The sequence below is a fragment of the Rhinolophus sinicus genome, linkage group LG05 (genome assembly GCF_036562045.2).
Source record: "Rhinolophus sinicus isolate RSC01 linkage group LG05, ASM3656204v1, whole genome shotgun sequence".
Taxonomy (NCBI): Eukaryota; Metazoa; Chordata; class Mammalia; order Chiroptera; family Rhinolophidae; genus Rhinolophus; species Rhinolophus sinicus.
This window is the reverse complement of record NC_133755.1, coordinates 34,508,655-34,535,522: the sequence shown is the minus strand read 5'-3', so window position 1 is coordinate 34,535,522 and position 26,868 is coordinate 34,508,655. Positions and strand designations below refer to the sequence as shown.

The 26,868-nt window shown below is 36.7% G+C and overlaps 1 protein-coding gene across 36 annotated transcripts in view; it reads left to right on the top strand.

Annotated features, from left to right (window-relative positions):
- Positions 1-26,868, top strand: part of NRXN1 (neurexin 1) — a 1,055,762-nt gene that overhangs the window by 1,008,056 nt on the left and 20,838 nt on the right. For 21 of the 36 annotated variants that reach the window (XM_019719381.2, XM_074331970.1, XM_074331967.1 and 18 more), the window contains one exon: positions 16,928-17,015. In XM_019719381.2, the coding sequence (XP_019574940.1) occupies positions 16,928-17,015 (88 nt within the window). The remainder of the gene's footprint in view (positions 1-16,927; positions 17,016-26,868) is intronic. The other 15 variants (XM_019719348.2, XM_074331968.1, XM_074331961.1 and 12 more) reach the window with 1 other exon arrangement.

Genomic DNA, 26,868 nt, shown 5'->3' with positions numbered 1-26,868 from the left:
GATGGTTATTTGGAACCTCCGGTTGTAAGGGTGATTCTATGTCATGCGATGGTAAATTACAGTCCATAATTGCAGCCTCCTTGATGGTGTCTGGATGGCTGAAGGCTGGCTCAGTTTCTTTCAAGTTAGCATTTTGCTGATTAACCAGATTAATGAGGTATGCATGTAGCCTCAGGAAAACATGGTCATTGAATCAGGTAGGAAGGGAAGGAAACAAAGAGAAGAATAAAAAAAAAAAAAAAAAAAATACAAACTAGATTGTTAAATCTTGAAAAATACACAATCGTCCTTACACTTTCACCTACTTATTATTGGGATGTGGAGTGATTTGCCCAGGTCAATGGGTTAGATAAAGATTAAATTCCTAGAGGAATCTCAGAATGCTATGTCCTATCCTAGACCAGTTTCAGGAATACCACTTTATAGTCTCAATTTATAAAGTAGGCAGTTTTCTACAAGTTTAAAGATAAGAGAATCGAAGCAAAACAAAGCTTTAAAGTAATTGAGTTTAGCAATTTCATCGCAATGCTGGATTTTTTTTTTCAATCCGATATTCTAACTCTATTACTGTATGCATAATGGGTTAAGGGAACATTAACAGTCAATGTAAATATTAGATTGATATTTCAGACAAAGCATATATAAAATAGAGGTAATCCATATTGCTTCATACGGATTTAACACAGTTGCTAGGGGGAGAAGGTAGTTTGTTGTTATCTGTAAACAATCCATAGATTTAGCTACAAATTGTATAATTAGTACTCTCTAGAACTGAATGCCTACTCCCTCCCATTTGCACACAAAGATACCAGATAATTTAATAATTCTTTTCCTTTTCCAGTTTGCCCTTAGTGCTCATTTTAATTTAGGTACCACTTATAAAATTATTGAGGTGAGATTTGGGGGCTTTTGGGAATGGGGGCGGGGAAGGTTCACAGCATGTGATTTCACTCACTCACCTATTCCATATCCACTTTGGAACCACTTTCGATGTTACTCACTTTGGGAATGAACCTGGTTATAGAAGAGTACAACAGAAATTATTTGGAAAGAGTATAGAAACAAAGACTCTTCTACTGTATCAGTATCAATAGAAATTAAAGATGTAGGAGACCCATTAGCTGATTTGCCCTAGTGCCATGGAAATTGCAGTGAAAATTTTTCAAAAGACCTAATCTATTTCTGTTTAAAATAAATGGAAACTCAGTGTAAATTCTTGTTAGAGCTTGAAACTGCTGATTGTTGTGTTTTCCGGGTTTTTCTTTTTAGATCCACTTGACAGTTTGCATAGCTAATTATTGTGTTCTAATTTCTTTAATTCCAGCATTGCTGTAGGCTTTTTAGACTGGGGGAGAGGAAGAGAGCACTGCTGCATTTTTAAAGGACTATACATCAATAAGCTGTTCAATCAAGGAGTGCGGAGGATAGAGAGAATGATTATATTGGGTGTGTGTGTGTCTTTTGTAAGATGGGTCAAAGTTAAAGCAGCAGAGTTATTATAATTTTAAATAACTGCCAGGCTTTGGTAGCTAATAGCAATTTAATAAAAGTTTTGTCAGTAACCAAATACAGGAGATAGTGGGGTCCCTTGTAGCCTCATTTTATGTAGGGCACTTTGTATCATGATGGATCATTTGCAGCAAAAAAACCTTTTGCTAGGAAAACTGAAGAATGTGCACTCTTAGAATGAGAGGTTTTGTTGTTGTTTGCTGTTGAATATTTTTTTTAATAGATTTAATTTGCATAGTACGACTTTAGATGGAAAAAACCTTGTAATTTGAAGAGAGTTTGTTAAAAATTATTTCTTTTACAAAATAGATAGCTTTAAAACTTTCCAATTTTAGTGTCCTGTGGATTCTATTTATGGGAAAAAATGCTTCTGTCAAGAATCACTGCTTTTATTGTCAGTGAATCATGAGTCCATTGTGCAGGTTTTGCAATTTAGAAGCATCAACCCAACTTGAGGTAGTGATGGTTCAAATGAGATAAAATTACTTCTTTTGTATGTCTTTTTGCATTTGGTGATGGTTGCCATTAAGGGCGAAGTGGGGCAAGGCATTTAATTTACTGCCTAGAATTACATACTTTAGTCTTCTTTCCTGCATTATATGGAGCCCTTTTAAAAAGATCCTCCACAATTCATTACACTGAAAGTTTACTTTAATTGAGCATCCCTAAATAATCATCATGCTTCTTTAAGGATATGTCAGTTTTGAATGAGGAAATTAATGTGAAAATCAGTAGAAAATTTTTACAGCTTTTTCATGTTGGGAGTGCAACTCTGTGTTTACAACAAAAGTGAAAATGATTATTGTTGAACTTACCTATACTGCTTCCCTTAGAGCAGCCAAACTGTGAGATTAGCCAGCTAAGAGCAGATAATGAATGACAAGATACACATTTGCATGATAGATAGATAGATGATAGATAGATAGATAGATAGATGATAGATAGATATAGAAAGAAAGAAAAAATGAATTTTGTGGTTTCTGGTTGCTATAAGCAACAGACAGTTATTTCCAAACCTTTCAAGAACAATGAATGGCAAACATTGTGTGCCTAGTGATTTGAACCTACACATATGAACTCGGTTGAATGCTTGAGAGCTAAGATGAAACTCATACACATTCTTGCAAACCATTGCCACGGCAACATACTTAAAATTTCCAAGGTCTGTCTGCCTTGAGTTTGCACCTGCATTTAGCTTATTGTGAAACAAAAAAGAAGGCTTTCCAACTTGAAAATGCTTTGGAATGGTTGGGTGTATGTTTTGAAATACAGTGGAGTTTAAAAGTTGAAAAGAAAAATAGAACATTCAGAGGGAAAGTACATTTGCATTCTTCATGCAATACTTGGCTTTTTTCCCACTCCTACTTCACAATATTCTAGGCAAGGGCAAGTGTGGATAGTCTACCAACTGTGGCTGTTAGGATATTGGGGTTTTGCCTGCTTTAATCACAAGCATTCTGCCTCATGTAAGGCTAGAGGTAACATGTGCATGTCTTGTATAATAATAATAAAGCCGAGAAAGGCTAAGGTTTATTTATTGTTTATTATGTACTAGGAACAGTGTTAAGCACTTCATAGATCATGGTTTTCTTATTTCTTACAACTACCCTGAGATTACTACTGCATCCTTCCCATTTTGCAAATGAGAGGCTAAATAAATCACCCAAGTTCTAACAGCTCCAGGTTTAAACTCCATGCCCAGGCACCAGATCACTGGGGAGCAGCATTACAAAATCCCATAACCAGTACTAGCACTCCTCAGTTTGTCAAGTGAAAAGCTGGTCCTAGGAAACAAGAAAAGGGGCTACTAGAGAGAGCATCTCTTTTTCTCTCTACTTAGGATATACGGAGTGATTCACCGACCCAGGATAAATACAGTTGACCCCGGAGTGGCAGTACCAGGTTCTACCTAGAAGTACAAGCCAAAATATCACCCCCTCATCCCATCTTTCAGGTAGCAAGGTGGTCAAAAACAGTAAAGCAGCCACCTTTCATCTCTTTTCCAGCAAATTCAGTGGAACACCAAAGGAGGCGTGGCTTCTATTTGACTGTATCTTGGAAAACAGAGATTGAGGTATTCGGAGTCTACTTCCAATAAGGTTTCTTAGATTTAGTGAAATAAGAAAAGCCTATCTGAGGATTATCATAGTAAAAATATTACTGGATGGGTCACTTACAGATAAGTGCACTGCTTTCACAAGGAACTTTGCATTTTGAGGAAAGTAACAGGTCTTGTGTATTTTCAGCCTGAGCCTTGACTGAGCATTCCAAAGTACCGGGGCTTTCTTATTTGAGAGTCTCTCTGACCCTGTTTCTCTTATAGCCAATTTGTGATTTCTCAAGATAGGTAAAGAACCTTGATTATCTAGATTTCCAGCTCAAAACACATCTGAAGGAACCAATTTGCAATGGGTTTAAAGGGTGTCTATAAAACCTGACAGTGGTACACAAAAGAGGAAACCCAGTAAGAGCAGCCATTGAGAAAAAAGGGAAAGGACCTGTGGAGAGGGGCAGTGACATAATCTCTTTGGTACTGATACTCCTAACAGTAATTCCAAACCATCAAGCAACGTTTGTCTTCCATTTAAAAGGTGAAACATGATTTCAAAAGTTCTCATGATTACAAATGACCTTTTTTTTTGTGAACAGAAGGCTAATTTCTTGTTCTTAATCAGAAGGCATCCTAGAATGAAGAGAAGAGGGAGGGATCAGGGATCGCAGCGCTGTAAGAGGAAGGAAAAGGGCACATCAAGGTGGGAAGGGCATAAGCAACTTGCGGGAAAAGAGGTCAGAATTGAGTGGAAGAAACTGACTGTAAATGCATGTCTGGAGCGAGGAAGGCATGGTTAATCCCTTAGCAATCTCAGTGTTTTACATTTAACCTTTACTTATCACAACTATCTTAATGGGGAAAAAAACCCTATTTTAATATAAGTAGTGATTAAAAGAGTCATTAGACAATCACATAACTGAAATAAAATACCCAGATACCTGTGGGAAGAGTTCGGGCACAGATGCTGTCTTCTAATGAAATGTACACACAAAGGCAGGAACTCTGATAAAGCCCTTAGTCCTCCAGAGAGGACAAGTAGCCACATTCTCCCCCACATGTGCACGTGTGTTCTTCAGTTGGTCCTGAGTGGGCTTTGCACAGACTGCTGAGTGCTCTCTGGTCTGGCAACTCCAGTTGATGACAGCGGATGGCATTCCCTGCTATTTCTTAAATGCCTTCCCTAAAATTTTCAATGAAACTTAGGGCAGAATTGAAAAAGACAAATCACGTTTGAGAAACTTGGGAAAAGGAACAAATTAATCCTGCTGCTGTTTTTATCTTGGCATCCGAGATGCTACTGTGTTGTGATACCCAAACATGAAACTGGGAGCAATGGAAGAAATGGGACACCAATTGGATGGAGAGTCAGCGGGCCAGATTCAGTCAGACACCGTGCAGTGCAGTGATTTGATTCTGCACAGGCCAGCTTAGGGCTTCCTTCTCTTTACTGTAAGGGGACTGGAGAAGGTAACTCAAAGAGCCTCCCCATTCGGAAACAAATAGGAATTGATGAGTGGTTGGTTACGTCATGCAGCTGAGGAGAACAGTTCTCCTTGGCTCTGAAGTATACTGACAATATTATGAGGTTGCTTTGAGGTGTTTTAAAAAGTGCTCTCGTATCAAATATATAATTTGCTCTATTTATAGGATGTTCAAACATGGAAGTGTGAAATGAAGTCAGGAAACTGCAGTTTCTTTGTGAAGGGAATGTCTGTGTCTAAAGATCTCAGGTGTACAGTGCTAGGAATAAATGTTGCTTTTTACATTGTGGGGAGAGCAAAGTAAGAATGTGCACAGAGCCAGCTGTGGCTACATAATAAACACTCTCAGTAACATCTAAGTGCCAGCCACTGTGCTAGACTGTGAGTCTATCTACTCCTACAGAATGTAATCCTGTAAAAGAGATGTAAATAACTTCTTTTTTACTTATAAAAAAACCTAGAGAACTTGGGAAACTTGCCCAAAGTCACAGAGCTAATCAGTGGCAGAGCTGGGATGTCAGCCCAATCTGTATCGCTCATAAACTCATGTTCCTTCCATGCTTAGTGGACAAAGAGAAATTTTCTGCTCATAGACACATACTTGTTTCATTTGTCTCACACCTGAACTCTCCGTGCTGCTGAAGGCAGGGAAGTCTGGTTTTCTATTCTGTTCCTTTTCCGCTTAACTCTTTATTATCCAAGGTAGTCAATAAATGACAATGAATGGATACATGAATTAATGAATGAGTGAATGAATGGAAGAATTAATCAAAAGATAAATTTTACGAGAGCATTTTGTTCTGCACTTTATTTCTTGGTCTGAATGTGATGGCTGGCCTCAGCCAACCCTTATCTTCATGTACTTTATTTCAGGAAGAAGATAAAACTTTCATCCTGTAGTTAGATTTTGAAGGAAAACATTATAAAGGTATAGTTTCCTTATAATCAAATAAAAGTACTTACAATTTAAGACTATTGTAATAAGGTTCAGGGGAGAAAGGGAGAGTTGGGGGAATATTACATAGGAAAAGAACTCAGAATGATTGTCACCTTTTTTTTTTTCCAGTCCTTTTTATAAAGCAGGCTATATCTTATTGCTGTCTCAAAGGACAGAAATGCTTCATAAAGGCAGGCAGACCAACTTATTGAGAGACATTTTTAGCCCTTCCTTCCTTCTAACTTACAATCATTCTCTCTTCTCAGTTAAAGATAATGTCACTTTTTTACTATTTCTCTACTATAAATTTCCAGCCATGAGGTATAACGTAGAAATCAGTTATAAAATTTTATTGTCACTTCTAGAGATCTTAGAAGGCAGATAAAATCTTTGAAAAAGTGTGATTTTGCCACAACTCTCATCTCCCACTTTTAGGAGTTATACTACTGGAAAATAATCTATACTTGCTCACTCTTTTTTTTATTTTTTTTTTCTTGAGAATGTAATGAGCTGTTATAAATGAGCAATTGTGACAAACATACGCATAAATGTAGTGAGTTTAGGATTACCGTCAGGATAAGATTATTTGAAATGATTCTTCCAATTCAGGTGTTTTGTGTAACATTTCTTCTATTTTTAAAGTTCAAGATGAAGCCTTCACTCTTAGATTTATTAATTCTATTTTCACAATCATAATTATTTTTATATAAACAAAACCTCAAGTCATACACCTTAAATATACAACTTTATTTGTCACTTATATTTCAATAAAGATGGAAAAAGTGTCATTACACTCTGATTACATATACATATACATACGTAGAGAGAGAGAGAGAGAGAGAGAGAGAGAAATAATCACTACAATCAATGGTGATAACATTTTAAATCAACTCTATTGAATTCCTGTGATGTTCTGGGGGTATAAAACATAGACGTGGAGCCGGCCCGGTACTCAGGTGGTTGGAGAGTCATGCTCCTAACGCAGAGGTCGCCAGTTCAATTCCCACATGGGCCACTGAGCTGCACTGTCTACAGCTAAGATTGTGAACAACGATTCTCCCTGGACCTGGTCTGCCATGAGGTCGGTTTGAGCTGCCGTGTGCTGCCGTGGGCTACCATGTGCTGCCAGGAGCAGCCGGTGGCCAGCGTGAGTGGCTGGCAACCAGTGTGAGTGGCCGTGTGCTGCCGTGGGCTACCGTGTGCTGCCATGAGCAGCTGACCAATGACTGGCAACCGACTTCCTCAGCCGGGGGGGAAGCACAAGGCTCATAATACCAGTGTGGGCCAGGGAGCTGTGTCCTACACAAATAGACTGAGAAACAATGGCTTGAACCAGAGTGGGGCAGGGAGATGGAAGAAGGGGAAGAAAAAATAGATGTAAATTGTGTCCCATAAGAGTATATGAAATAAGATAAAAATATACCTAAGCAGTTCCCAAACTTTTAGATTTAAACAATTTGGAAAGACAGAGACTGCTGCTATTCTAAAGCACTAAGAAAATATTGCTCAGTGTCTTATAAGAGTTAATTAGCATGTTATTAATCCATATGTAAGACACAACCATAGGCAGTGTCATATTATAATTACAAATACAACCACTACAATAGAAGCATTGTGCTGCATGGATCACACTTAGACAATCAGTCTCTTCTCCCCTCAGCATCTTCTCCTCTTCTTCTTTCTGTCTGTCTTTCACTTTCCTTTAATAATTACTGTGTGCTAAGTGATTTGGTTTTCCTGTTTCTCTGTTCATTTAGATGCTCTAGATATAATAGGACATGAATTGGAAGTAAACGCTGGATGGGGAGATAAAATAAATCAGGTTGTCACATCTTCTAAGTCCCAGGAAAGTGAACAGGAGGAGAGCTTAGAGAGAGCTGCAGTATCCCCACGTCTGTGCAGTAGCTCTCCAGGAGATCTGGCCTGGAGAACTGGGAATCCAGGCCAGACCTCCTGGATTGGCACCACCTATCTTGTAGGTTACTAGGGAGATTGACACGTACACCCAAAGTTAGCAGTGCCAAGATGAATCCTATCCTAGTATAACAGGGATCAGCCTCAAAAAAGCAGCATTCATGTGAGGGGCCATTTGGGGTGAGAGATAGCAAATCTTACTCAACTGAGGGGACAGAGGATTTCAGGACATGAAAATGAAATTTATTCAGTGAAGTGGATATTTGGCTGCTGTCGTTAAGCATTTCCTAGAATCATTCTTTATACTGCCATGTGAGAAACCAAAATAATGTCTTATTAGTTGTATAGTAACTTACATAAACACTGCATTGCGGAAACTTGCATATTTCCAAGTGCTTTCATACATATCAAATTTGATCCCCATAACATCACTGAGTGATAGAGAAGTTATTATGATTCACATATACAAATGATTATGCATACAAATATTGACATATATAGTATATATGTTTATATATATAGTATAATTGATGCATATTACTCATGGGATCCAGACTGAGACTTGATTTCTGGATTAGTATATATTTCTCACTATTGATCAGCATACGACAAATTAAATTGAAGTTGTTCACCCCTATACCATTCCAAATATGTATTAATGAACTAAAGTATGCACTATGAGGAATGAAGAAGTCAAATATGGAAGCATGGAGTTCTAATTTAGCTATAACCAGCAAAAATTGGATTTTCTTAGTGTATGAATGATATAACATTGTAACATCTGAGCCAGATAACATTTACTCTCCATCACTGTTTGATAGAAACACTCATAGATTTGCTGCTCAGATATTGGCTTAATTGGGGGAGCTTAGTATACAATCTTGCATATATTGAACTCGGGTCAAAAAATAAAAATCAGAAAATCAACTTCCTGTTAACTAAGTCATCATCATTTCCAATCAACCACACCTGTATTTCTTGCTGTTCCACACTCCACGCACTGTGTGGAACAGAAGTTCCCATATATCCCAGATGAAAACTCTATCAAGGAGTCATTGGTCATGGTACTACCCAGTAGGAAAGAATTGTAGATAACTCTCTGCCTGTGGCTCCTTCGATCCTTTTCATTTTGAACCCCCCATTCTAGGGCCATCATGTTAATGAGACTGCCCTGTTCAATGAATGCATGTATTTGGAGAAACAACCAGTATTACTAATGAATGGTCACTTCCATTTATTTATTCCCAAGATGTAATAAGAGATAATTTGACAAACCCCTAATGATGCTTGTATGAGAGACAAAGATAAATATCTCATTAGCATTTGGGTTGTGGAAAACAGTAGTTAATAAGAGAGACCTTGGAAGTTGGAAGGATTTTCATCAGTGGACTAATGAGAAGAGAGACAGAGTTCATTGAGTTAATTTTGTAGCCAGTATGGTTTGCAGTGTTGTAAGTCGAGGGGAAAAAGAGGCAGGAAAAAATTCAGTAATTCACATTTTCTTTTAGTCCCCAAGAATTTAGTTATGCATTTATGTGTAGAGATGAGGGACAAGATGTTTAAGATATTTAAAAAATAAGTTAAGATTACCACAAGTCAATAAGGAACTTTCTGTGTTTACTCCATTTCAAAATAACTGCAGTTAAATCAGTATTTGAATTTTTGTAACTGGATTTTAAAAATTTGAACTCTATCATTCATTTTCTTCCCTTTTTAGTGTCACTTAATGTGCTGCCCTATCAAGTGATGCAATAGCTGTGTATGTGTGCCTCCTTGGATGTGTTTTGTTCATGACAATTTTAGTGGTCAGTTATCTAAAATCCAAAACTCTCCTTTTGCCACTTTTTAAGCTTATTTTAAACTTATTTCATCATGTATCTTTATAAGCCACATCAAATCCTTTAAATAACAAGATGGTTTTGGAAGGATGGATGGGTAGATGGGTGGATGGATGGATGGGTGAAGAATGATGGATGGATAGAAGTCAGCTGGAATAAGAGACAATCACAGTCTACTGGGGGTGGGAATAATTTCATACCTTTGTCATTAATTAGCAGTATAATTGTGATCAAATAGAAACACTTAATTTTCTAGCTTCAGTTTCCTTATAGGTGTAATGAAGAACTGAGACTAATGCTCACTAAGGAAGGTCTGGCCCAGTACAAAAAGATATATGACTGCGTGACTAAATTTGATTCCATTCCCTTACGTGTTAGAGGCCAACAATGAAAGCTTGAATCTTGGAGGCATGTCAGTCAAACTATCCATCATTGGTATTTTACAGTTATAAAATCTGCTTTGGCCTCATAACGAATAAGGATTTTCAGTTCAACCTGTGTGACTAATTAGTCCTTTCAGTCACAATAGTTGGACTAGATATTCATATTGACACAGCTAGAAACCTAAATTTGCATTGTAAACACCTGTCAGTGTTTATTTAATTTGGAAATGTCTAAACCTATTTCACGAAGTGCTTTGTCCAAAAGCAAAACAAATAGACAGGGAACACATTCGATCCCACACATATTCTAGTTTCCCTTTGAGCACCTCTTCTCCACTACCAGCAGTGTTTGGAGGGCTTAAACCCCCAAATTCTAATTAATGAGAATCCAGGAAGATAGGTTATTCCAATGGCTGACTAAAAATTTAAATTCCACTTTAATTTTCTCTTTTGGCCAGCTCTCCTACATTGCTTTAGCTAAAAATGGAAATGCAACATGAGCATAGAGGTCGTCATTAGCTTTAAGAAATAGTACGAGACATACTATCTTTTTGAAAACATAAATTTAACTTTCCTGACACCAAGTTTCCACTTTGCAGGTTTACTATTTTACATAACTTTGCTAAAATATGTCTTTTTTTTATTAATCAGGAATCTGGTTGTTTTCTTTCTTCCATAATTTCTTTTAAATTCATTTTTCTATGGCACTATTTCCATATCCCTGGCCTTCCCTTTGAGGTTTGCCTGTTAGGATGACCAGTATCAAATGCATATCAAAGTATACGTTAGAACAAGTAAGATATTGTGATCTCTTTACCATGGTGGAATTTTTCTATCCAACCCATTTTCACTGCACTGGAACCATTGCATACATTTTAAGCAGCCAAGAACATTTTGAAGAAAATTGAACAGCTTTCAAGTCTGTCTTTTTTCCCAAGCAGACAGCTGATTTATGGTCACTTGTTGTAATAACCTAAGGCATCAGTTGGTAAAAAAAAAAACATTAAAGAAATGTGAAAACTGGCTGTTTTCAGGGATATTTAAGCTTTGCCCTAAATATTCATGAATGCCAATGTTCAAACCTTCAAATAGGGTAAATGAGTGTACAAATGTGTTTTTTGTTTTGTTTTGTTTTTTTGAGCACACTTAACTGTAACACTCAGGATAATAGCACCTCGACCTGCATTCTGAATAATCATGTTGGTGAATATTTAATGAAGTAATAGATATGGGAGCACTGTTATATTTCAAGAAAAATAAGCTATTCGATTGTTTATATTTGTATTAATGAGCAGTTTGTGCCTGTGCTTTAGAATACAATGGGCACAGTAAGTTATTTGGAGGTAGGAACCACAATTTACACCTTGCTAGTTACCATATTTTAATGCCCATCAGAAAATTCTATGCATAGATGAGGTGTTGCATATTTGTTGATAACTAATTGATCCTCGTTTTCTTTGTGATCCATGTACTAAAGCTAAAATTTATCCTTCGCGTATTGGATCTCAGCTTATTTTTAGTTTTATCGGATTAGTGAGTCATTTATGTGGCATCTAATACTCAGAGAAGCAATTGACAAATAAGAACCACAAGCTTGATTGAGACAATAAAAACTACCATAGAATCTATGCAGAGCCACTAAATTCCTTTGCACCTTTAATAGGATTCTTGATTAACTGAAATTACCAATTTGATATATTAATTTGATTTGATTTGATCAAATTGACCCACTGTTTGGAAATTGTATATGTGTATTTACAACTGGGTTATTTTTCTTCAGTTTTTCCTCTTGGTGAAAATTGTGACTTCCCCTACCTCCTAGAATCTTCTTGCCCAATAGATTATCTGTGCAGTGGGTCAGACCTTTTTTGGGGGATTCGTAACACTAATTCTGAATCCTAGCATTTTCTCCACCCTTCTTCCCCCAGGAAAGATACCTAGCAATAAATTTTTCTGGAAAGACTATTACACTATTAGATTCAATCCTGAAAGCCAGATATAAATGCTCTCTCTCTTCCAGAGCAGCTTCATATAGACAAAAGTATCAGCAAGAACAAGCGTCCATCAATTAGCCGAACATACCACATCTCAGCTTGCCTCATACTCTGTCCATCCTTTGTCCCAATCAATTCAATCTAAATGTCCTTCACAGCAGTGAAAGATTGGGGTAAATATTATACAAGTGAGCACCATTGCTTGAGACAAACTTTTTTTTTTCACTTTGTCTTTAGATGTATAGCCAGACAGACTACTGCTGTTTAGAAACAAAGTTTCAATCGAAATTTTAGAGTAAATCAAGGATTTCTTAGGGGCATCACATTCACAATGGGCATCCTTTTGCTCTTTTCCTCACACAGCAGGTTTGTCCTAGTAGAGTTTTCATGGTGTTTTTATTGGAATGTATCACTCTTCAGCAAAGCTGTCTATCATGAGGAATAAGGTCTAGGAATGCTGTTCTTAGCAGAGGTATATTTCAGACTAAGTTTATGTATCTTCTCATCATATCTTTTCTCCACACTGATATGCAATTGTGCTATATTTTCAAAAGTGACAGCAAGCGAATGTGCAGCAAATTCTACCATTAAAGGTGGGAGAGGGGAAGACTCCCTGCAAGTGAGAAAAGAAAACAAAAACATCAGTGTCTCTGTACTTTCTAACCCACGAAATGGGCCCTCCCTAATAATCCTGGATATTAAATAAATTGGGCTAAGTTTTTTTTTTTTAATTACAGTTGACATACAACATTATATTAGTGTCAGGTATACAACATAGTGATTAGACATTTTTATACCTTATGAAGTGATAGCCCTGATACATCTAGTACTCATCTGGTTGGTCTGACTTCTTGCTGTACATTAAGAACATGCTTCCTCCCCCATATGGATTACATTGTCCAACTCTATAACATGTTGATATTTATCCATTGAATGTGATGGATTAAGTCTCAGTGTTTTTATTTCCTGAATTCTGTTCATGTCCTAAAGGTTAAGAGACCTCAGAATTTGTAGCAGACATTTTGAGCTGGAACAGATGCTTGCCATGTGAATGTATAGACCACTCTGAATTAGGGAAGGCCAGCATGGCATTTTGACCTCTGAGTGGTTAAATGTCCAGTTAGGAACACTTATCTAAATGGATGGTCATATAAAGCTAATGCCTTTGCTTGACCACTATTCTGTTTCTTTTACCAGGTAGTCTCTTTCCCGAAAAAAAAAAAAAAGAAAAGAAAAAGAGAGAGAGAGAGAGATTATAAGCATCAGGGAAAAGTATACTGCAGAATAGAATTGATTACTGTGACACATTTGAGTTTCTTTCAACAACTCTCTCAACAGCATGTCATAGAGAGGCAGTTCCAAACACAGTGAATTAAATTTAAATTACACAGCTTTGGCTAGAAAATTGTTTGTTTAATTCAGCCTCCAAAATGAAATTTAATCTTTTTCCCTACACTCGAGCCACTTCCTGATTTTTCATAGTGATGATTTGTGCCAACGCCTATTGATTTGAGATATTTTATTAACAAGACTATAACTGGTTTTTAATTTCTGATGGAAAAATATGAAAAACAAAAATGCATCTTCATTATACCAGGAAACATACATTAAAAAATAAATCATAGTTTTACAATAAGGTCATATTTGTGCAATGTTTTTCTACTGTAAAGGGCTATAGGACGTGCAAAGTAATGCATGACATGTTTGGTTATTATAGGTACTGTGTTTTGTGAAAGATAACACTGAGAACATTCTAACACTTTCTGTTTGCTGTAGAATTGTTCCAAAAGGCTGTTGAAGATGGAAAATAGACCAACTTTTAAAACAAAATTTAACTTGTATGGCCTAAATAATTTAGTCTGCATGAAACGTTATACACTGAGTCACACATTTTTCAGTCCATGAATTTCTTTTAAGAACCAGCCTTTATTATATGTACTTGATGTTTGATTTCTAATTCAGAATTTGAAACTAGGCAGTAAAAGATGGAAGTTTAGTTCAACAAAGTACCAATATAGCCACTTTATTTTGATATAAATGCTAACAGGAGATCTTAAGTAGAGAATAATTCACATGTACAACTTCTGGTTTAATATCTAAAATCATATTATTTATAAATGTGCAAAAAAGATTAAATTGGTGCTACATTCATGAAATAATAACAATAAAGTTGATAATATTGCAACTTTTACAGGCATTTACAATATAATCCTATTCTAGGTATTTTGTGGGTACTAATTTAATTTACAACACTAGGTACTATTATGCGCTCCAGTTTTTCAGATGAGAAAAATAAAGCACAGAATGGTTTTTAAACGTCTAAAACAGGGTTTCTCAACTTCTGCACTACGGGCGTTTTGGTTCAGATCATCTTTGTTGTAGCAGGGCTATGCTGTGCATTTTAAGATGGTTGGCATCATCCCTGGTCTCAACCCATTAGAAGCCAATAGAAGCCGGCACACCCCTCTCCCTCCAGCCATCCTCAGCTCAATTGTGTCAACCTGTAATCTCTCCAGACATTGCCAACTGTCCCCCCAGGTGGAGGAGGGGAAAGGGGGCAACATCACTGCTGGGACAAGAAGCAGTCAATTAAAGAATTTATTCACATCCTCTCCCTTCTCCTATCAACAACAACCATATACCGGTTCCAATATAGTTAAAATTCCTCAAGGAAAAGGAGAATTCTCTTGAAACTTTGAAATTAATTTTAAAGAGCATGCAGTGTGGTTGAGAAGAAAGTAGCTTTCCCCTCGAAGTTGGCTCTAAAAGAAAGCAGATGATCTGCTCTGGGGCGAAACGGAACAATTGGCCTGCAAGACCTCATAATCCAATAACTTGTTATTATCAAGTCAGGTTGGACGTTATCCGATTGTGCTTGTGCCAAAAGGAGGATAGGTTTTTGTCTTCTGACGCTCCCTTTAATGAAAGATACCTACGTGACTATCATAACAATTGCTGGTAGTTATCACTGACCAAACAGTTACAATTCCAAGAAAACTGGTACTTTTGAACTTCATCTTTTAAAATAACAGCACCAAAATAATGAATCCAATTGCCTAATTATCTCAGCGGAATTAAGAGCAAAATAATGTGAAATCATCTCAAAGTTCTATTTAAATTCTTGTGTTTCTTTAAAATTATATTGTGAAGCATTGGCCTCTGAAACAATACTTTATTCTTAAGGAATTAAAAACCCTGCCCTTGAAAGATTTTTACGCCTAATTTTTATCACAAAAATATATCATCCCTCGTCTTCAAAAGGGCACAATTTTCTTAACATTTATTTTATTTATACTTTAATCTCTGGTTGTATTTAGTACTCCCTTAATGAAAGCAAGTCATATCATATTTCTGCTTTTTCTTTAAGGTAAGGCCTATATTTTTTTAATTTATTAAGGTTTAATTGACGTATAACATATCAGTTTCAGGTGTACAACATGATTGTGTGTGTGTGTGTGTGTGTGTGTGTGTGTGTGTGTGTATACAGAGGGTGCCAAAAAATGTATACACATTTTAAGAAAGGAAAAAACTACTAAACTTGTAATACTCAATATATACCAATAACAAAAGATAAATACAAGTCATTTGTATACATTTTTTTGGTACCCTAGGTACACACACACACACACACACACACACACACACACACGTTGCAAAATGATCATTCCAATAAGTCTAGTTAACGTGCATCATCATTCACAGTTACTTACAAACGGTATTATTTTAATTCCACTTTTAAAACAGGATTTCTTCAATGTTGCGGTTCTGAGTATTGTCTAAACAATTATAATCTCCTTAAACCTTAGCAGATGTAATGAGATATTTTTCTTCTTGTACCTTGAATTCTCTCTGTGTTACTTTAGCGTTAGCCAAATCTGATGCAAACCTTCACAGTTTCCATGCAGTAACTATGCTAAGTTCACTGCTGCTTTTAAGTGGCAGTAAAGAATAACCTTTGGTGCTTGTAAATGTGTTGATTATGTGACTAACTGCTAGGATTTACACATTCTGGTTTTTATTACAGTGATGGTTATCTTTTTTGGCTGAAAGTGCCATGAAGCAACTAGAATGTCACAGAGAAAACTGTCACCTCTTTCCTATTTACTATAAAATACCATTCCTCTCAAATATGCTTTTCTGTTATTATGAAACCTTAATGATGAAAAGAACAATGCTGACACGATACATCCTTCCTAACTGTTGCAAAAATGAGATCTGAGTGTGAAAGCTCACTACAAATTTTTAAAATACCATAAATGGACTCCATTTGCTTCCTTTTTTTGCAGCAGTGGAAGATATTCTCTACTTAATCTGTGTTTCCTAATAACGACAAATTATATCACAGATTCATCAAACTCTACCTGGTCATGAATGTAAAAGGTTATATCTATCCTGCTTTTAGGGAGCCAGGCACAAGTACTGCATGAAACCTACTGGTGCATACATTGTAGCACTCCAGGGCTGTAATAAATTTCAAATCATCTGTTTCTGCCAGGTTGTGTCAAACCTGTGTGACACTGTGTACAGCTTCTCTGTGCAGTTGAATGGATGGATCTCTACAAGCTCACTACCACCATTTCCATGTTCTCCTGTAAAATAAGCTATAACCAAGTTTTCACAGATAAGCAAATACTTCCATGACATATCTAGACAAAGTTGGAAAAATGTAAACTCTGTGTCCCTGGGAAGGGAAATAGTGAATTTGGTTTCTCAACCTGTCAAGTAAACACAAACAGTCTTACGCTTGTCAATGAGACAAAGATGAGAAACTCTGTTCGATCCCTTTAAAGTAATCTACTGAATGTGATTCTTTTACAGACTACAGATGACATCCTGGTGGCCTCAGCAGAGTGTCCCAGTGATGACGAGGACATTGACCCCTGTGAGCCGAGCTCAGGTGGGTTAGGTTAGTCGACTTTTTTTCTTACTTTCTTTGCTTTACTCTAAATCTTTGTTGCATGCTATTGTCCTTAGAAGAGCCTTGCATTTATGTCTAGAAGTCCATTCTGTTAAAGAATGCCTCATTATGAGGTTAGGGTTCATGCTTTTACAATGGATACATTTTTACATTTACTGAGAAAAAAAATTAAAATAACAAAACAAAAACCCACCAAGATGATGTATTTCAGAAGAAGCAGTGGGGGACAGCACACAAGGCTTACTGTTCACATTTCATTAACTTACAATGTAATTTTTGTGTGTAATGGTATAATAGGCTTTCCCATGGGTCACCCATGGTAAAATTGTAAGGCTTAAAAATTGCAGTGCATTGTGGAAAAATTATTTGACCTTTCTACTCACAGAAAGTCCCCACCACTCACTCTGCCTGCAAATTATCTTAAGTGATAGATTTCTGAACTTAGGAAGTGAGAGTATTATGGCAGCAGTAAAACAAACAGCAGGTAGAGAGTCCTTACTATATTTAATGGAGAAATATTTGAATCTCCCTAAAATTCAAGCTGACATATTTTAACTCTAGATGATGCATAATTTCTCCTCTGTCTTTTTGATATGGTGTGACTGACCAACACATAAATACTGTCTCCATGCAGCCTTGTACCGTTTCTTCTCCTTTTTATTCAATGGTGGCTGTAGACCCTGAAAATTAATAAAATAATAGTCAGGGTTTTATTCCAGATATTCTTAATATCAAGTATTAGGGTCATTTCCATAGTTTCCTTTGTAAAGTAGTGTTTCTTAGAATTCAATAATTGTCTTGTTTAGAACAAAATGAGTGAGGTAGATACGGACTAACTGACTAAAATGAGTGAGGTAGATAAGCTAATGCATGACCTCTGGAGATGTCACCTAGACCACCAGGAAAAACTTCATGTCACAATAAGATAATTTGCATTCTTGTGAAAATATCACTTTTAAATGAATCAAGTCATTCTGATACTTGGATTTACAAGAGGGGGTCCAGGATGCGTAGCTTGCATTCCTTTTGGTCCTCCTTTTTCCCTGCTGATTGTGGCAGCTATTCATTTATTCTGATCACTTAGAGCATCTGTGGAGGAGCAGGAGCTTAGCAATCGGGTCTCAGCAGGAGAAGGTTTGGGAGATCCAGACTGGCTATGTTCTCATCCTCTGCCCTCTACCTCCGCACTACCAATCAAAATCCTCAGCCTCCAGAATTTTCTTTCATACCCATGTATTGGAACTCTAACGATCATGTATTCCATTCCTCCAGTTTCTTGATCCCCAGATCCATTTTGGTTTGGTTATCTGGACAAATGTAGTCCCTTCAGCATACCATCTTGGGTCCCTTTGCCAAGATCCTCCTGCCTTTGTTTTCATTGGTATTCTCATTCTCTCTTAGTCAAAAAAAAAGGAAGAAAAAAGTTATCGTTCTTTTGTCCATTACATCATTCCCATCTCTTTGCCTTCTCCCTCCCTCAAATTTCTTCTTTGCTGATTTCTCCTCCTGTTCTCACATACCCAACCAGGACATTCCTTTTTGTATCCGATCTTCTCTGAAATCCTTCAGCATGGATTGTTCAGAAAACAGAGTCTGGTGTTTGGTTTTACACTAATGTGTGTGTATATTTATGTTTGATTTTGTTTTCTCAGTTAGCATTTTCTAGAGAGCCATCAATTTTTTTCAGTATTTTCAGCTGTATTAACAAAGTGTTGAAAACAGTACAGGTGCTTACTAATTACAGTACTTGCTGATTTTCCTCTGGCTTGAATCCTTTTGCTGTGTGAGTAGAGGCTATCATTCTTTTATATAGAGTGCTCACCTTATATAGAGTACCTATTAAGCCTTATTGTGAGAACTCTAATTGCATTTAAAATTGTCACTTTTTTTTCTTCTTGAGCACAGGTAAATGATCCAATTCTTCCAGCCTTTATTTATGGGTCTTACTAATCATTCCTTAAAGACAAATTTACTGTCTCTCCCTTTCTCTGGGGACACTGGCCTAAGAACAGGATGGGGTATGGCAGAGAGAAAGTAGCAGAGAGAAAGCAAAAGATTACCCTATTGTCATCCACCTCTCCTTTTTATTCGTGTGACTTTTGTTGGCTTTGTTAAACATTATAGCACAATGGAAAGTGAGGAGCAGTTTGTTAGTTGCCATACTCCAGAGAATCTTTCAGCCCTTGTTTTCTTTACCACAGTTAGCACTTATCTGTGAAAGAATCTTGTTTACTTATCTGTTCCTTACTTGTTCATCAATGTATGGCTTGCATCCCCCCATAAGAAGGGACACTCCATGAAGTAAAAACCCTGCTTGCTTTGTTCCCTGCATGGATTTGTTGTGTAAATTTTAATTTTGGTCTAATACAACAAAGTCTGTTGTCCAGTACACAAGACACAACAGTTATTGAACTATCTGATAACTACTTCAATACTCTTGTACCAAACCTTATTTAACTTTTCATCCTCTCCCTCAGTGCTTCTTTCTTTACTCCCTAGTTTTCAATTCATCAATTCCTCTTAGGCTTAAACTTCAAATTCTGTTGCTTCACTGGGATCATTTGCCGTAGGCTTTTCTTGTGATCTTACCTCTCCTTGCAAGTGTCTTGATAGTGTATTCCATGAATGGTTTCTCTTTCTATATTACATTCTGTAGGTGAGATCTCTTTTCTACATTGCCTTGTTCTGTCCAATTCCCTGTGATTTTTTTCATGCCCATCTTTAATAATTCATGTAGTGTTGCTCTTTTGGTAGAATTGGCTCTGTTTGTGTGACAGCTTCCTAAGAAATTCTTAGTTTATATGATATTTTTCTATTTTCAAACTATTTTATTTAGAATAGAGGGAATTTTTTAAAAATCCTCTTCAAATTTGAATATTGTTCTATTATAGGACGCCCCTCCTGTAGGTCTTTGTCTCTTAATATACTGTTTTTCTTAAATATCTTTTTCTTACTTTTCATGTTAAATACAAATAGAAAAGAACATGGACAAAAGTTGTAGCTGCTCATGTTATTGGACTTTGGATACTGGATACTGTTAGCTATAGCTTGATAAAATCATTGCAGATTACCAGCAGATCATATTTTGGAAAACTGGCTTTTTAAGAAAGTGACATTTTGAGTTAAACATTCAGAAATGAATATATCTGTTATGTACTTTTGCTACCCCTTAAGCAAGTGAAAGGATATTTTTTTTTTGTAAAGAGATACGTAATTACTTTTACAGATGGGTTGTCCAAATCTTGTGTTTCACACTAATGTTTCATGCTCCCTGAATATTTACATATGAAGGTTCTCTAATCACCCTGACCCACACCCCCTTCAAAAACTGGCTACTTCTCTGAAAAGGTACTATGTTCATTATTTAGGTGCCTTCCTAAGGCTATTAATGAAACAAACAAAAAATTGGGCATTTTTCTTGAACACAAGTAAATTATGTCTTCTATCAAGTAATTGATGAATTTGAATTACCATGTGGTTCCTCCACTCAGAACGCTTAATGAAGACAGGCAGTTGTATATTTGATGGATTGTCAGTTTCACCATTGATCACATAGTATGGAGTCCTACTGTGCACTCACTGCTCTGTTAAGTTTTGGGAGCAAAACTAGAACATTTACACCTTCAATTCCATTCCACAAAAGGACATCTTTCATTCTACCCGGGATGCTTTAGCAGCTATTCTTTATGATTACCAGGTTCTTCATCTTTGACATTAAAATGTCACCTATTTTTCAGGTTGTTGCAAAAATTAAAATTAATATATTTAAGATACCTACTGCAATGCCTGCCGTGAAGCAGGACATGAATTACGGCTTTTCTTTTTCTCAATTTAGTTATATAAAAAAAGAATATTGAAGCCAATTTTTTTTTTTTTTTTTTTTACCTTTTACATAATGCCATTACTTTTCCTAGCTGAAAATTGGTGGGCAACTGATGAAACCACTCAGGCCTCCTGATGAGAACTGTACATGTTGAATCTATATGAGGAATAACCACCCTGGGTGGGAAAACGTGGAATGCAATTATACTTGTTTCCAGTTATATTGTCTTGCACGGTTAGCAATGGGTGAGAACTTCACATTAGTATAAACAGTGTTTCAGAATATGAGCGGGTAACTATGCAATTCAGGATGTCTAACAGAATCCCAACTCTTAGATGACCTATAGAAATCTGAAGCATCCATTGGTAACTAGGACCCATACCCTAAAATGCCTACTTCCAGCTACCTGGACATGTGACAAGTGGATGATGTTTTCTTCATACCTTATCTCAAAACACACTTGTACCTTCTGTGCTTTCCCCTTAACCTAGAAGTACGGTTGTTAGATTAAATGAGTCAATATATGGAAAGCATGTTGTAGAACAGTGCCTTGCTCAGTGCTATATCAGTGCTTGCTGTTATTACTATTTTATTATATAAATATACACATATTCCAAGATATTTTTACATGAATAATTTTTTGGAAAACAGATTTTTTTGAAATCTTATGTTTTAGTTTACTTAGTAAATTGACAAAATGGCTACACTACAGTTCCAAGATGAGTCAATCACATCAGTATATCTTAGTCTTGAGGCCCTCTTCTAAATAGACCCCTTTCTCAAAGCTCCTGAAGAAATTTGAAAAGGTGATTTTTATGTTGATATCTGAGACTGTAAATGAAGATAATGACTCTTTGGTGTGGAAGCTTCCTAATGAATAACTCTAATTTTTCACTTGTTACAAAGGGAATAAGAAGACCAGCTTGCAGTTTCCTGGGAGACCTATTTAGGAAGGACAATTTCCTTTTTTATTTATAATGCTAATAATATGTCTGTTCGCTTTGTGTGGGGGCCAGGGGTAGCTAATAGGATATCGGCCCACTTTCATATCAATTAAACCTTTGCCAAATGAGAAAAAGAAAAGCTCTATTGAATTAAAAAAATATCTCAGTAGTTAGAGCAGAAGAAAAGGATTACCATTTTGGGGGCAATCTTTGAAGCATTAGCTGAACCAATGGGGATGATGTGGTCAGTGCAGCCCCTCAAAGGATAACTGTTGATTGCTCATCAGTTGTTCATATTGATCAAGGTTCAGGCTATATGAGTAATGACGGACCACGATAATAACTAGAATGTACTGAAAATGCATTCTGCGCTCATTGTTCTTAGTACTTCATAAACATTGTTTCATCATTTTACAAAACTGGAGTATTTTCATATTTCAGAAGATTGTTTGAGCACTCAGGCACCTTGCACATATGAATTCATTTTTTAAATATTCATGTAAATAATTCCATGGCTGGCCTAAATTTAAATTTGATGCCAAAGTTCCTTTACATGTATTACTATTCGTTAGGCTAAATTTGCTACAATTATCATGTAATTTTGAGAGGTTTTACAGTGTGCTCTTTTGAGAAAAAAAATCAAAGGATTTCTATTGAAATTTCTATTCCACTAACTGCATTAGGACTAAAGATATGTATATTGAACAAGGTGCATCTTTTCATTAAATAAGTAATCACAATCAGTTAAAGCAGTATATCACTTATTAGATCATATTTTTAGAGACTGATTAGAAGATAATTCTGTGCTACATTTAAATTTGGGGTATTTATTATGTGATTATTCAAAAACAAGTTTAATTAGCCAGTAAATGAGCAGTAATGAGTTCTCCATTTTTTGAAATATCCAGAGCATCTCCTGAGCACCAGGCCAGAGTGCTCAGCTAATCCTAGGTGCAGGATGGGGCAGCTGGATTTGAGCTACTGATGGGCTGGTTGGCTTTCAGTGTGTGACAGGCTGGTGGAGAAATCTTTTTTCCATATAAAATTAATTATCCATAAAACTGAAACAAAAAATGAACTCTCTATAGTTCAAATAAAAAAAGTCATTTTAGACATCGTTTGCACTCACTTTTCCCCTGTTTTTCTGAGAGCGGTAACGTCAAAACAAAAATTACGTTGGACAAAGTTAAATAGACAAGAAGATTTATTCAAGAATATTGCAAGAGAAGGAGGCCAGAACTCAACTCTAGCTCAAAAACAACAACAAAAAGCAAAACAAACAAAAAAAATCAGACTGGAGAATTTTAAAAGCTGAAGTCATAGACCATCTTTGGTTTGCTAATTGGCCTCATCCAAAGTAAAATCCTTCGGTATCTTCAGGACTGAAGGTAATTCTACAACTTGGAGTAAAGCCCCCTCAAGGTAGGCTCTTACCCTCCCACAGAAACCAAGAGATAAGGAGCAATCTTCCTTGAAGGTTTTATTTCAAAGGGACAGCTCCTGAAGAAAAGGTCCTTAAGAAAACAGTCCTGGGATGTAACACTAGCAAGAGGCATTTTTTAAATATTTACATAGCAAAAGGGCAGAGAAGGCATCTGGAATTACAAGTTATCTACAGTAAATGCTCAAAAGACTGGAAGACCAGAAGCCCAGAGGCAGGAAGAAGCCTTTGTGAAGTTTGGTCTTGCTTGTAGGGGACGGTTAAGGTGAAAGTCTTGGTCAGTGAAGGTGATTCCTCCTTTCCAGGCAACCAATTGGATTCACCAAATTCAGCTCCTAGTAAGAGGATCAGTAGGAAACAAAATAATAAACAAAAGGTGGTATTTGTTTGTTTTCAGAACCAAGCAATTTTTACCGAACATTAATTTTGTTGACCTCTCTGTGCTTTTGGAATTTTTTAAACAATAAAATGGTATGGATCATTGTCACATATTAGAAAAGCCCTTAAAGATCATTTTGTAAGAATTGTGATAGGCAACGGGGAGTATTAATTTTGGCCATAACTTTGGAGTCAGAACTAGTTTGAGTTGCAGCCTTTCCTATGCTTGGGGAAGTTTCTTAGCATCTTTGAGACTCAATTTCCTAGTGTATAAAATGGGTAGAATAGGGTTGTTACAAGATTGAAAGAAAATGAATGCCCAGTGCTCAGCTGAGTGCCTGGCATGTACTAAGGTTGTTAAATATTTATGATCAATATTTATCATAAATAGAGGACCTATTACAACTAGCTTTGGTTTTGTGCCACCTGAGGAAAGATATTAACAAAATACCAAGGAAACTATTCTACATTGTAGTGCGGTCCCTCAGAAGATATACTGATTTGATCTGAGTGAAAAATGAGCATTATCCCTTTTGATAGAGAATGGGCTGTATTCAAATGTCTTAACTAACATGTTTGGCCGCTTATAATAATTACTTAGCAAGTAAGTGAGTTTGCTGACTTAGATTAAGAATCTAATTAAAAGTGCATGGCTACTAATCCACAACCTTCCTATTAAGTAACAGAAAAATCTGTTCAATAATAGGTTCACGATAAAATATTAGGCAGTCTACATGTATCTAGTCTTAAACTATTAATAAATAACAATTCATATCACAAGTCTTTATTAGAAAATGCAAAAATACAATAAGAGCCTTTCTAAAGTGTGAGAGGTTCTGTTGAGCTTTGTAAGGAGACAATGAGATATATTGTCATGATTTAAAATACTAACCAAATTTAAAGGAAGAAATGTGGTATAGATTTAGAAAAATATAGGGGAATTCTATCTCTTATGTAAACATGGAATTCAGGAAGAATAAAATCATGTTTTCTTGTAATTTGTGTCAAATGCCTACTTTGATAATGAAATTGGCTTCCTGTGGAGTTTTCTTAGTATTTTATTAATTACATTTCCTCCGGTGATATCAGAGGTAACCCAGCATATTCTGAATACCACACAATAGGGACCATAGGGAATGTTGCTTCCGTAAAGAGCCAAAGTTTCCTTTGTTGGTTCATGTGCTCCAAAGAGCAGCAAGTGCTATATTAGACATTAGTCTACATGTCTCATCTCATGTCATCTGACTTGTTGATTGAATCACTCTCATGAAGAAAACTGGAATTTATAATAAAATTGGAATGACACAAATGCTCTGGACTTCAGGGAAAGATGCTGGAGTAGGTAAATGCTGTGGTTTACTCCTCCGATGATGACATCAAAATTATAGAACCACCATCGAGAACCACCTGAAGACTAGCTGAACAGAAGTCCTGCAACCAAAGCTATAAAGAAGGAGCTGCAATGAGAACAGTTAGGAAGAGCGGACACGTACAAAAGGCAGGTCCCACACCTATAGTGTGGTGATTAAGTATCGGGAGGTATATCTTGGCTGCAGAGTTTCCCCCCAGCATCTCAGTCCCACACTGGGCTCCCCAACCAGGGTACAAGTGCCGGGAAGAGGAGTTCTCATACCATCTGGCTGTAAGAACCAGAACAAGCAGCAACCAACCACAGATCACTTTCCAGCTCCCACCAGGTGGGAGCCAAACACAAACAGCAGCTTACCTTGCTCTGCACCAAACCCCCTCCTGAGAGGCTCCAGGACCAATCAGACCTGGTGGCCAGCTTCAGACCACACCAGAATACCACCCAACCATCTCGACAAATGACATGCTCAAAGGGCAAAGTCAGGTGGCACAAGAACCTCACTAAAGTGACTCCTACTCTGTGGGGTGAGCCCCTGAACCACAGCTTATCCACTGTCATCTCAGCCAGTCAGCTTGAGTGTCAGTCCCACCCATTTATGTGCCAACAGCAATCAAAGCTTAATTACAACAGGAGGGCTCACTCAACAGACACTCCTGGAGCACCCAACTCAGGTAACCAGGAAGATTGTGACACTGGGCCTCAAAGGACACCAATTACATAATGTCACTGTGCCAAGACTGGGAAATGTAGCAGATCTACCCACTACATAAAAAGTAACATAGGGGGTCAGCCAAAAGGAAGAGACAAATAAACATGTTCCAGATGAAAGAACAGGACAAAACAGCAAAATAACTAAAAATGGAAACAAGCAATCTACCAGATACAGTGTACAAGATACTGCTTATAAAGTTGCTCAATGAACTTCGGGAAAGAATAGATGGACTCAGTGAGAACCTCAATAAAGAGATAGAAACAATTTAAGAAAAGAAAGAACCAGCCAGAAATGAAGAATACATTAGAGACAATAAACAGCAGGTTCAACGAAGCAAAGGATTATTGCATGACAGGTAGTAGAAAACATCCCATTGGAACATCAAAAATAAAAATGAATTTAAAAAATGAGGATATCAAGAGTCTTCTAGGACAACATCAAGTCTACCAGCATTCACATCACAGGTTTTCAATCCCTTGCTCTCTCTATCTCTCCTTCTGGTTTGAAGAAATAATGACTGAAAACTTCCCTAGTCTGGCAAAAGAAATAAACATTCAAGTCCAAGAGTGCAGGGTCCCAAATAAGATGAACCCAAAGAGGCCCACACAAAGACACATCATAATTAAAATGTCAAAGGTTAAAGACAGAGTGAGAATCTTAAAAGTAACAAGACATAAGCAATTACGTACATACCAGAGAGCTCCATAAGACTGTCAGATGATTTCTCAACAGAAACTTTGCAAGCTAGAAGGGACTGGCACAAAATATTCAGTGATGAAAAGAAAAAACCTACAACCAGTATTACTCTACCCAGAAAAGCTGTCATTTAGGGCAGATAAAGAGCTTCCCAGACAAGAAAATGCTAAGGAGTTCATCACCACCAAGGCAGTACTACAAGAAATTTAAGTAGAAATATTTAACAGAATAAGAAAATATAGGGGGAAAAAAATCTCACTGACAAAGGCAAACAGTAAAACCAGTGGGTCAACTAACTATTCAATTAATACAATGTTAAAATGCAAAAGTAAAAGATTATGTGAAATTACAACAATAAATTAAGGGATACACCCAAAGATGTAAAAAATAATGACAAAACATAAACATGGAGGGGGTGAGTAAAAATTAGTGATTTTAGTATGTGTTCAAAATTAAGCAACCATGAATTTAAAATAGA